Source organism: Camelus ferus, chromosome 15 (assembly GCF_009834535.1).
Source record: "Camelus ferus isolate YT-003-E chromosome 15, BCGSAC_Cfer_1.0, whole genome shotgun sequence".
NCBI classification, from domain to species: domain Eukaryota; kingdom Metazoa; phylum Chordata; class Mammalia; order Artiodactyla; family Camelidae; genus Camelus; species Camelus ferus.
The window spans coordinates 28344090-28356852 of record NC_045710.1 but is presented as its reverse complement, the minus strand read 5'-3'; the positions used below and the strand labels follow the sequence as shown (position 1 = coordinate 28356852).

The 12763-nt window shown below is 40.1% G+C and overlaps 1 protein-coding gene across 2 annotated transcripts in view; it reads left to right on the top strand.

Moving 5' to 3' along the window:
* The window catches only part of SLC8A1 (solute carrier family 8 member A1), a 394688-nt gene that overhangs the window by 298917 nt on the left and 83008 nt on the right, over positions 1 to 12763 (top strand). For both annotated transcript variants that reach the window (XR_004326249.1, XM_032497385.1), the window contains one exon: positions 10021 to 10127. Coding sequence is in view for 1 of the 2 variants with exons in the window: in XM_032497385.1 (XP_032353276.1) it covers positions 10021 to 10127 (107 nt within the window). In the remaining variant the exon portion in view is untranslated. The remainder of the gene's footprint in view (positions 1 to 10020; positions 10128 to 12763) is intronic.

Sequence of the window (12763 nt, the reverse complement as noted above, 5' to 3'; positions counted from 1 at the left end):
AACACAAAACAAGAATCAACAGTACTTTCCCCTTCTTAAGACTGAAGCATACTGGTGGCAGGGGAGTGAAGCAATGATAAGGTATACATTTTATATATCACAAAATTATGGTCATTTTGAAATACATCCATATTATTTTCCCTCAGCAAACTTTACTCATGTGATTTTCACATTAGCCTACCATAATAGGATAGCACCTTGTGGTGAGCTAGGGGATACTAGAATTGCCAGAATACTATTTATTGGAACAATGCCTCTAAGATCCCTGCAGTGTCTTTCAAGTGGTCAACTGGTGTGCCTTCTAGGTACAGGAAGGTAGCTCATAGGTTTTTCTTTTGAGACTAAAGTTTACAATGAATTGCTAAAAAGAGAGAGACGCCCCCAGAAGAATTACACTTGTTCCTGTTTTGCATTTGAACAAAGGAATTGGCTGTCATTCAGATTCAAGAGTAAGCAGAGGAAAATAAAATAGAGACAGTTCTACTGGAAACTTCCCCCCTCCAACTCCAGTGCACTGTAAAACTCCCCTGGTATCCCCTGAGAACAGCAGGATTTGAGTTGCCCCTGCCCCTTGCCCTGCTTGAAGCAAAGATTTCAATTACCACTTGCTAATGCAAAGAGATCAGTGCACGGATGACAAGGCCTCCTGGAGAATTACTTTGGTTTAGCAACTTTAGCAGCTCTCATCTTTGGAGTCTATGGAAATGAAAGAATAGCACCATCCTGGTTTGTCAGGCTCTGCATCATAGCGGGACTCCGGGAAACGTACAAGGGCAGTCCCCTCTGTGTATCCAGCTAGCGTGGTAAAAGGACCTGTCAGGGCTGGGAATGCGAAGCTAACCCTCTCCTTCTTATGACCTCTGTGTCTTTCAGTTTAGAGTTCTGCTCCTGGAAACCCCATTATATGAGATGTGATCCCAGGCTACAGCTAAGAGTGAATTTGAGGGCATTGCTCATTACTCCACTGAATATTTTCTGAGTCCCGCCTCCACTATCTGCCAACTGCCCCTTTGGGTGACTGGGTGAGGGTACAAATGGGAACTACAAAGTAAACGATTCCTTTTCAACTGATAATAGCAACTCTTCCTAAAACATTACACTCCTTTGCAAAATGATTTGCATGCATTATATTACTCGATCTTTGCAACAACCTGTGAAGTTTTCCTATCCATGGTTGGTGAGTGATGACACCCAATTACCCAATCATCCCAACACCGTGAATGTTACAGTTGCTGGGAGGTGAGTTTTATGATCCCCATGTCATCGATGGTAACCTCAATGTGTAGAAAGATGCCAGAACTGGTCCACATACCTCAGCTAGAAAGTGGCAAAGTCAAGATACAAATCCAGGGTGATCTGAGTCCCAGTTGGGTGCCCTTGATGGTTCAGCAAAGGAAACTAGATTTCAGTCATGATGTAGTCCCTCTTCTATGACCATCTTAGAAGGAAATCTTGAGCAAACTCCCAAGTGAATTCATGCCCAGAGTTCCTCATCAATAATCTGAAAATTATGTAAACATATTATGAGAAATAACATGAAAAGCAGTGTGTTCTTATCCTATTTGGAATATTAATTGGCTGGGGAGTTGATCTGGGTGATTGCTTACAGTAAATGATCGGAATACATGTGCTGGTCTTCTCTGACTCCTTCTTTCTTTCCCTAACTCCAAATCACTAAGCGACTCGCCAAGTCAAATTTTGAAGGGGGGAAAAAGCTTAAAACAGGCCAGAAATTTAAGCCAAGTGATACAAAGGCAAGCCATAGCAAGCATATCTTTCCTAGTTCGTAGAGAGAAATCAGTGCCAGCCAGGGCGCCCTAGGTGATGTGACGAGAGCTGTTGAGTTGTAAGGGCAGCAGACGTAACCTCTGATTAGAGTCCTTTCCTTTCCTTTTAAATGAATGCTGTGAAGGAGATGCTGCTTTGGATTTCTTTCCTAAGACTTTATACTTTGGGGAAAGGAAACCAGCCAAGGAAGCCAGGCCTGAGGTAACATCCACCGGATGTGCTCAGCCTGTCAAAGCACCACATCAATAGCGCTTGCTCCTGGGGGAGGCAGCCAGCCTCTGCCCCGGGAAGGGGATGGACTGAGGGCGCATGGAGCCGGCAGACACAGCGGTGGTATTTAGCTTTGATGGAGAGGGTTTTCACTGTCTCGGGGCCATGCAGCTCCCCAGGTGTCTGTTGGGCAGGACTAGCAAAATTTGAAAGTTTGAACTGAAAATTCACCCCAAACATTCTCACCTTTTCTTCCCCAAGGAAACGGCTTTTTCTAGACTATGATTTATCCCGAAGTTTTTTTTTTCTTGATGGTTGTTGTATGTAATAACAGCTTTCTTGAGATATAATTCACATAGTAAAATTCACCTGTTTAAAATATGCAATTCGGTGGGTTTTGATAGATTCTCAGAATTGTGCAACCATTGCTAGAATCGATTTTATATTTTCATTTCCCCCCAAATGAAGTCCCTTATTCACTATCAGTCACCCCTCATTTATTCACCGACCCCCAGCCCTAATCAGGCAACTGCTGATGTACTTTCTTTCTCTATGGATTTGCCTGTTCTGGACTTTCCATAGAAATGGAATCATACGATGTCTGAACTTTTGTGTCTTGCTTCCCCCATTTAGCATAATGCTTTCAAGGTTCATCTAAGTATAGGGGAGGAAAAACAATTTTTCCTCTACCCTTTAGAGTTCTTGGCTGAGACCACATAATAAAAGAGAGATTAACAAGAGAAAAACAAACAAGCTTATTAACATGTATACTTCATGTGTACATGGGAGCTCCCCCGGGAAAAATGAGTCATTCTCTGAGATGGCTTCAGTGTAAGCTTAAATAGCATTTTAATAGAGCAAGAGGAGAAGGGAGGTAGGCCTCTTAGGGGCGAGGACATGATTTTTAGGAAACATGAATGGGTCTTTAGGACAATAGATGGGAGATGTGACAATTTGTGACAAAGTCTGTCTGGTGTCCACTTCTAGTCTTCTCTCCTGTGATGAGTCAGCTTCCCTGGTTGATGGAATTCCCAGGGAAGGAATTTATGACAACTGAGTTCCTTTTAGAGCCTCTGTCTTTAGGCAGATAGGAAGAGTTTACAGAAAGCCTCTGTCTCTGCATTTGCTGTTTTTTAGGTGCCTCAGCTCAAAATAATCAATATCCTAAAGCAGTATGTTTTGGGCTGGCGCATTCTGCTACCCTTTAGTAGCCTGTATCAGAATTCCATTCCTTTTTGTTGCTGAGTAATATTCCATTGTGTGGTTGGTTATATCACATTTTGCTTATCCACCCATCAGCCAGTGGACATTTAGGTTGTATCCAGCTTTTGACTATTATGAATAATGCTGCTTTGAATATTCATATGTAACTTTTTGTGTGAACATACATTTTTAAATCTCTTGAGTTCCACCCAGGAGTGGCATTGCTGGGTCATATGGTAACTCTCTCTTTTTAAACTGTTGAGGAACTGCTAGACTTTTCCAAAGCCACTGCACCATTTGACATTCCACTAGCAGTGTGAGAGAGTTCCAGTTCCTCTGCATTCTCCACCACTCGCATTATGATCTGTCTTTTTGATTATAGCTATCTCCATGGGGGTGAGGTGGTATCTCATTGTGATTTTGATGTGCATTTCCCTGAAGACAATGATGCTGGCCATCTTCTCACATACTTATCAGCCATTGGGTTCCCACGTCCTTTCAATGACGTGGCTCAGAAGTGCCCTGAGAAAAGGGATATGAGGCCTGACTCTCTCCTATGTCAATTGAAATCCTTAGTTTTTCTGTTCTCCAAACAGAACGTCTGTTGTCTAAAAGTCTATCGCCAGAGTTCTCACCACTCTGAGAGGAAATCACCCTGCATGAGTGTGAACTCTGCTGCCTGCGTTCTTATGATGGAGTTTTCTCAGCTATTACCACTAAGGTTGCTTGTGGAGAGCAGCGTTTCCTGAGAGGAGAAAAGAGCAAGCATATGTGCTCTATGTAATCCAGAAAAGAACACTGGTGAGGGACAAAGTACAATGTTCTCCCGCATTTCAACCTAGATTGCAAATTAGATCTAAAGTTGAGTTTCGATCCTGACTTTCTCACAATGTTACCTATTCCTTATTTACTACATTCTTTTTTTTTTTTTAATTGAAGTATAGTCAGTTTACAATGTTGTGTCAGTTTCTGGTATACAACATAATGTTCCAGTCATACATAACATACATATATTTGTTTTCATATTCTTTTTCATTATAGGTTACTACAAGATAATGAATATAGTTTTCTGTGCTATACAGTAGGACCTTATTGTATATCTATTTTATATATAGTACTTAGTATCTGCAAATCTTGAACTCCAAATTTATCCCTTCCCACCCCTTTTCCCCACTGGTAACCATGAGTTTGTTGCCGATGTCTGTGAGTCTGTTTATGTTTTGTAAAAAAAAAAAAGTCTTTTTTTTTTAAAATACATTCTTTTACACATCAGGCCAGACCCACTGGCTCTCCATTAGCCAGTCCCCAGCCCCTGGTTACATTATTAGAGTCCCCTGTAAAACTTTTTAAAACTATAAGTAAAAAGTTCGTGGTTTCCAGGGGTTTGGGGAGAGGGAGGGAGGAATGAACAGATAGAACACAGGGATTTTTAGGGCAGTGAAATTATTCTGTATGATACTATAGTGGTGGCTACATATCATTATGCATTTGACAAAACCCATAGAATGTACAACATCAAGAGTGAATCCTAATGTAAACTAAGGACTTTGGTTGATAATAATGTGTCCATGTTGGTTCATCGACTGTACCAAATATGCCACACTGATGAGGGATGTTGAGGGTAGAGGAGTGTGTATGTGTGGGTGGGGAGGACTATGTGTGAACTCTCTGTATTTTCTGCTTAATTCTGCTGTGAACCTGAAACTGCTCTAAAAAACTGAAGTCTATTAATAAAAAATAAATTAAAAAAAAGGCTATGTTCAGACTGAGGACCCACAGCCAGAGAGTGGGCTCAACCCAGGCATTTAGAGTTTTCAATGCTCCATACATGATTACAGTATGCAGACGGTTCCAAAACACAAGTCCAGCTGTCACAAGCCTCTTAATTTATTAGCCGACTTAGTGAAAGAATAATTGGTCCTCTCGAGATCAGTGCTTCTCACACCTTCACTTGCAATGGCATCATCTGAAGGTCTTAATAAATTGCATCTCTGATTTGGTGGGTCTGGGTGGGCCCTGGGATGCTGCACTTCTGACAAGCCCCCAAGCAAGGTGAGGCTGCTGGGCACTTCCTAAGGGTTGGTGAGCCCCTACGTGTTCATGGCACTTTTCATTTCGTCCCAGTAGGACCTTGATCGCCAGAATTTAACATTTTAAGACCATCGTCATTGAATATAATAGATGCTGCCCCCCTTTTAAAAACAGAACTGAAAATCTCTCATTGCTTGTGTAGGCAGTCTTTGTTAAGGTAAAGACGAAACAATAACCTCTATACTAATTCAAAATAATGATTCAGGTCCTTTAAAGTGGTCATAAAAATCCTGCACAGCTGACTGAATAAGAGACCTTGCAGGTCACGTAATTGAAGGATATTGGTCTTCGGAGCCAGCCACCCAAGAGTCTCACTTTGTGACCTTGGAAGTGACTTAACGTCTCTGAGTCATTGTTTTCCTCTGTAAATTGTCGGTAGTAGAGATTACTTCCCCTGGCTGCTATGAAGAGAGGTGAACCAAGAAATACAAAATGCCCATCAGTCCGTTGACCTCTGAGTATGCCTAAAGAGAGGTTACATCTTTAAAAATAAAATAAAATAAACTTTAAAAGAGGCATTGTAGCCTCTACGTATGTGACATCCTCACTAAAATCCTTTTTATTGTGTGAAGATTCAGAAAGAGCCTCTTTTTAATCCTCCAGCTCATCTTTTCTCACTCCTTCCAACATCAAGGGCAACCTTAGGGAAAAGAGACCTCAGAAGGAGAGGTTGAGGCTGAAATTTGAAAGGAAACTGGTACTACTTTGGCTTACTGATGAGAGATTAGAATATGTGTTGAAGAGATTTTCTTTTTTAGCTCCCCCTAATAAAACCATCTCTTTCTTTTCTTTCTCATTGTCTACCTGAGTCAGCCCCTGACATAGAACTCCTTTCTAGGATGTTTGAAAGTGTTTAGGTCCTTTGAGACCCATTGGTTAGGTGACAGACTGAGAAGTAAAATACAGATGTGGGTTAAGAATTGTCAAAGGAAAGGCACTGCAAAATTCAAAAGGAACAACCATCTTTTTCCACTAAATGAATTGATCTTTCTTAACCAAATGCTTTTTTCTAGAAATGGAACCAAAATGTATTTCCATAAAAATTTTAGCCATCCTAAGAAATTATTTAACTTCTTAATTTTATCATACGATTAGTAACTGCTTTGCTCATTTACAGAAAACATAATTTTTATAGTAGATTCTTTAGAGTGATGTAAAAAAAAATCAAGTGAGAAATTCTTGCCTTCTTCATAATAATTATAGTAGTTGAAAACTGTGTGACACTGTTTTTCTTTTTGTTCTTTATCAGTGCAATAATAGTGCAGGAGTTGTTGGATAAAGGGCTGCGTCTACCTGACTACTCCAGTCTTGTCCTGGCTAACCCCGTCGATTTAAAGGAATAGTATCAGCTCTCTGACTGCTTCCCACTGGTCAAGAGAACCAAAGTACAGCCAGCATGAATCTGTGTTCTCAGGGAGAGGGAGTCCTTGTGACAGTGCACAGGCCCTGTGGACGTGGGGTCCGTGCGGCAATGGGCATGAACTGGAGGGCTTGTAAGGGCCCTTCAATCCTTGAGCTTCTATTTCCACTGCATAACTGTTAAGGAACAGAGAGGAGGGTACTTCTGTTGATCATCAGGCTATAGGAACTGGGTGCTCCATGAGATCGGCTCCATCTCACATGACATCTGCAGTGACAGGAGAAGTGATGACAGTCTCTTTCATGCATTAGGCTCTAGAAAGTGAGCAAAAGACATCCCAAATATATGATCCTTTAAAACTTACATAGGTTAATTTCACCTTCTCTACATTTGCCAGGGGGAGACGGAGTTCTCTCCCGAAGCAAAAGGTGAATGTTACCAGTCTGTTCTGACTTTTGCCTCTCTTGATTCAGAGGGCTAATGCATAATAATTGACTTTATCTTGCCTCTTTAAATTGACTGAATGGTCCTTTAATAATCAAGTTTCTTATTAATAGCTTTACTGTGCAAGAGGAGCAAAATCAATATATAATTTAATGGCTCCTCCTGTCAGGGGCACTATTGATTGTGTTACTAATGATTTTGAAATAACGTGCCATTATGCAAATCCCATCTATTTTAGGTGCCTTTGCCAGGCATCTACAGAGGTACTGTTTTCCTTCATAGTTGATTTTCCAGTGTCACAGTTGTCAAATACTGAAACATTTTCTAAGGATTATGATCCCAGTGAGTACTGATACTCTACTAGTAAATGTTAAGCATTTATTTTATCACACAAACAAATTGGACAGGACCCTATTTTTCTCACATGCATTAACTATTCAGACTATAGAAAATAAACCTATCACAGCAACAGAGGATTAAATTCACCAAGGATAAACGACAATATGTTATTTGGGTTTTTCTATCTATTTGTGAATAAGTGGTCATGTTGCCCTTTGGGAATGACACTGGGAGCCTTTCCTAAAGAAATGCTCACCCTGTTAGCAAGATCATGCCAACCGTCTCCACTGTGCTTTCTTTAATCCTACAATCTAACAAAGTACATGATGAGATGTGGGGTGAGCTGGGGGTGCAACATGGAGAAAGAGAAGCTAAATGTTTTTAAGTAATATAAGCAGGAGCATTGTAACATGACACCCAGTCTAATGAACGCTGCCATAAAGTGCCTTGATAATGAATTTGGGACCATTAGGTCCCGAAGACCGTAGCGGGTCCCTTCTAATGGTCATCAGCGTTTTCTCTGCCCTGATCAGATGATGCTGATTGCTTTAGCAGAGATGTAAAAGTAGAGTTTATAATTACAAGGCAGTAAAATGGAAATGAATACCTAAAATGCATAAGTTGGATGACAAAGAGGGTAGATGTTTGGCAGGTTTTTGAAGAGTAGATTTGACCTCACTTACCAAATTCGGTTCTGAAATTAAAAGCATATGTATCATCATTTCTTAACATCTTCTTGTGTTTTCTCTAATATTTAGTATTTTTTGGATATTGAGGAATGATCAGATACCCCGGTGTAGTCAGAGGAGGCTGGAGTCATGCTATACATATATATATTTATATATTTTATATATATATAATATATAAAGATTTATATAAAATATAAATAGGTCAGTTCCAGAAAACAGTTCTAGAAATTAGACAGGAACTGTCCACTGAATATATGTGGTTGAACTTTGTCACATTGTTGGTAGTTTTGTAAATATCTAACTAGTCTTAAAAAATGATTATTGCTTTAGTCATTTACAGCTGTTCATCCAACCTTAGTATTTTAGTCTTTGAGGACACAGCTCAGATAGAAAAGGTACTGTCATGCGCTGCAACGCCTAAGTAGTGAGAAATTGGGATGTGAGCCTTCTGGGCGATGTTCTTTAGCCAAGGAACAGGGAGGAGGTCATGAGACTCCCAAGGACCGGAAGCAATCATTTGATCTCACTTAGCGCTGGGGGCTGGGAAATTCAGATTATTAAAAGCAACTTCTGTCTTTATTCTCCTTCATATGAGAAGAGAAGACTGATGCTACTTGGTAGGCATAGGTCTAAATGAAACTTGAAACTTGATGGCTTAGATCAATAATTTTTTAAAAAAATGATTATAAACTAATTTCCTTCTAGAAGACCTAGAAAATTCCACCCAAACTAAATAACGTCCATGACGTTAAAACTCTTTGTCTATATAAACTTACTGTTTCAAAACCTTTCGTCATAAATGTTCTTGGCTAATGTTACTGAAAAAAATTTTTTTCAAGTACGAACGTGTTTGGGGGCTCTGAGTAAATTGTAATACATGAAGTGATTAAGCCCTTTATAATTAGAAGGTAACGTTAGATTTATTTGCAGAGTCATCAAGGCTTATGGGGAGTTGAGATTTGCATAATATTTGCATTCGTCCTACCTACCTGCCCATCAGTCACTCACAACCAGAGGACAATAAGGCAAGAAGTACTACAGGATGGATTGCAGGAAGAATTTGTAATGAGATGCCTCAGTGTGTTAGTGGAGTTTGAAAATAGTGTAAATGGTGTATTTTGTCAAAGCTGAAACTCAACATTGGGAGGGAAGAAAACAACCAGAACATCATGCTTCCCCACCCCCACCTTGGGAGCCCTCGGCTTCTGTCTTTAGAAAGACAGACAAAACAAGAAGGGCCTGTGATCTAGGTGGAAAATCTGACTCACCTGAAAAAGAGTTTGATTCTAGGACATTGGGAGGGGTAAGAGAAAAGGCTTTTATTTTACTTTGTGATGCTCTTATACATGTATTATTTGAATGAAATTTTATGATAAAAATATTACATTTGGAAATACAGATATGCAGAGAGAAAGCCAAAAAAAAAAAAAAAAAAGAAAAGAAAAATGACCCAGATGCCTATTACTCAGAGATAAACCTCTGTTCCTATTTTGATGTGATTTACTGATTGGTTTCAAAGGAGTGAGTTCCAGAGCACAGCTCAGACAATCCTATGGTGAAGGCATTTACTAAATCAATGTATTTTTCTCTTCTTATTATTGTGATCTGTGTTTTTCTCCTTCTTGTGGTGATGATAAACCCATTTGTATGAGTGCTATAGTTTGGCTAAAATAATTCTGTGGTGCTGGGCAGGGGAGCTGTGCATCGGGTGACCTCGCCAGTCTCGCAGACCCATCCCACACCCCTTCTGGAAGGACAGTCTCACAGCACAGACGCTGCTCGGTTGCCGTTCGTCTGGAAGTGCAGCTTGTTAACCTTGCTCTCCTCTTCTCGTCATTCCTTCTCTCCTCTTTCCTCTTCCCCTTGTTCGTCAATTTCTATTCTTCTCTGTTTCAGCAAAACAATATCAGTCAAGGTAATTGATGATGAGGAGTATGAGAAAAACAAGACCTTCTTCCTTGAGATTGGAGAGCCCCGCCTGGTGGAGATGAGTGAGAAGAAAGGTGGGGGAGCTGCTCCAGGGTTGAGCCCAACAGCTTCTGCTGGCCTGTGCCACCCCTGGATGCCTGCACTCTTCAGAATGTGACTTACAAAGCACACATCCCTCCACCTATGTAACAGGGCATAGCTCTCCGCTGGGGCCACAGTGGACCCGGCCCGGAGCTCCATCAGCCATCAGTTTTGGCCACTCTTCACATTACAGTCTGAGATATTAATCAGATATTAATCAAGTCTCCATTCCTGGGAAAGCTGGTGCAGATGCTTGCTACACCCAAATAAAGCCAACTTTCTTTTTTCTCTTCCCAATTTGGGGCACCTCCCGCCTGTTCCTTGAAGCAGGAAGAATTGGTGAAAGCGATGAATGAACAAAGAAAACTCAGCAGGGGCCAGCTGAGAGCACCCAGATGCCCTTTTACATACTTCCGGGGGCCCATGTGTGGCCAGTTCTCTCTCCATAACATCACAGTAACATTCTGCCTGGTGAACACCTAGCATGAGCGTGTGACTCCAACCATTTGTTTTGCCTTTGTCTTGTGTTCCCACAGGAAGATCATTACCATTAGAATATATGACCGTGAGGAATATGAGAAAGAGTGCAGTTTCTCCCTTGTGCTTGAGGAACCAAAATGGATAAGAAGAGGAATGAAAGGTGTGAGAGTATACAAAGACATACCAGCGAGAAATTGTACTCTTCTCTCTCCGTGTCTCCCTACTCTCACACTTAACTCTCTCCTCTTCCTCGGCTTCCAGGAACTATACTTCATCTCCTTTGAAGCTTTAGCAATTTCATTTCCCTTCCCTGATTCCCAAGTGCACCAGGCAATGCCCATTTTCTTCAGGAAATGCCAGCTTACCTTGATTGAAACCAGATTTCATAAACACTGGAAGAGATTTCTGTAATTCAGAAGTGATGATGTCAGAGAAGGCTTTATGTGTTTAGGTTGTCACTATTCAGGAATCATTCTAAAATTTGGTTCCAGCTGTTAGATATCTCCTAGAACGGTAGAGATAAAGCCTACGTAATACCTGTTAGTCATGGTGGATGAGTCTCATGAAACTAATAGGAAATTCAGAAGAACTCAATAATTAGGTTTCCTTAGAGAAGCCAGCTTTCAAAACAAAAATACTTAATAAGAACAAAGATTCTTAAAGAGTCATGTTATCGATATCCTAATGTTCATTTTGGCATAGTTTTCAATTTTCATATTGTCAGATATGACATTTAAAAGGGACCGTATGTCTGAAACCACAACCACACCGATTTTCTTTAGTATGAAGGCTATGGTAGTTCAGTAAGAACTGAGCCCTTCCTTCAAGCCTATCCAACCTTATGCTTCAAAATCTTTTGATTCTTGTAGAATTGACAAATTTCTAACATACAGAGAAAAAAAAAAAAAAAGAAACAGCAGTATCCTTATAATTAGATTTTTTGGTTGATTTGTATTTATATTTTTAGAAAATATTTAAAGAAGCCAGTTTGGTTTTTTTTTTTTTCACTTTCTTTGATTTTGTATCTATTTTATATGGCTTATATATTTGAGAAAGAAGGACAGGAATTTTATACCAGCTTTAAAAATAGGTTTTTTTTAAATTCTGAATTATTGTGAGGGCTTCCTATAATTATCCTTGAACAGTGGCCTTTTTCAAAGCAATACCGTACATTTAGTTATGTATGTAAATGAGCACAGTACGTATTAATTGCTCTTGCAGTTGTTAATTGTATAAAACAATTGACGAGAGGCAGTGTACATGATGAGATAACCACTTTGCAAGAAATGTGTACACGTAAAGAAAAACACAAAGGACTAATTGCTATATGGGCCCAACATTTGGGGGAATTTAACTAATCCCACTTTTGGAAGAATTCACTGGCCTCAGAGTCCTTTGGAAAAAAGAACAAAAACAAAAACAAAGTATATGTGCCCAGCTTTCATCATGCTCCAAATGCTAGCAGGAGCCTTTAGAATGATGCAGAAAGAAGCACGGGGGACCCCCTTTAAGGCAGTCTTACTTAATATGCTCCATAGGCAGCAGGTGAAAGGGAAGGACACTTTAGAAAACTGTGCTGATTTCTTACAAAGACGGGTCGAAAATGCCTCATTAACATACAGGAAAAAGCACTTACTTCTAAATGTATTCCTCTAAAGAACTGCCTTTCCTCTCAAGGAAGAGCAATCTTGGATACAGCTCTTTCAATTGTCATTTTAGTAAAATATACCTTCTCCTAAAAGCAAATATAAATTCCTTGAGAGCACTATCTGCTTCCTCACCTGCCAAGTGGATCTTTGTCACTATAAATAAGATTACTGACTTGTTTTAGGAAGTATCCGCTAATGCCACTACCATTAGAGAGAAAAGTGGGCCTGAAAAAGTAATTGTATCATTCCCATTGACAACTCTGGAAGTAATTTATTTGATACATTTACACAGGTAGCTTTCACCAAAAGAAAGTGCTACCCTTTAATGGGGGTTTAAAGCATGTAATCTGAAAAACAAACTGTATCTGTTGCACACCCCCCAACCCCGCTCTGCACCCCCAATGCCTCCCCTCCCTACCTTGTCAGTTTCCATGGAATTATATGTCTACAAGAAGCATTCTGGTTGTCCATTTATAAAGGGCAGAAGTCACACTGGGAAT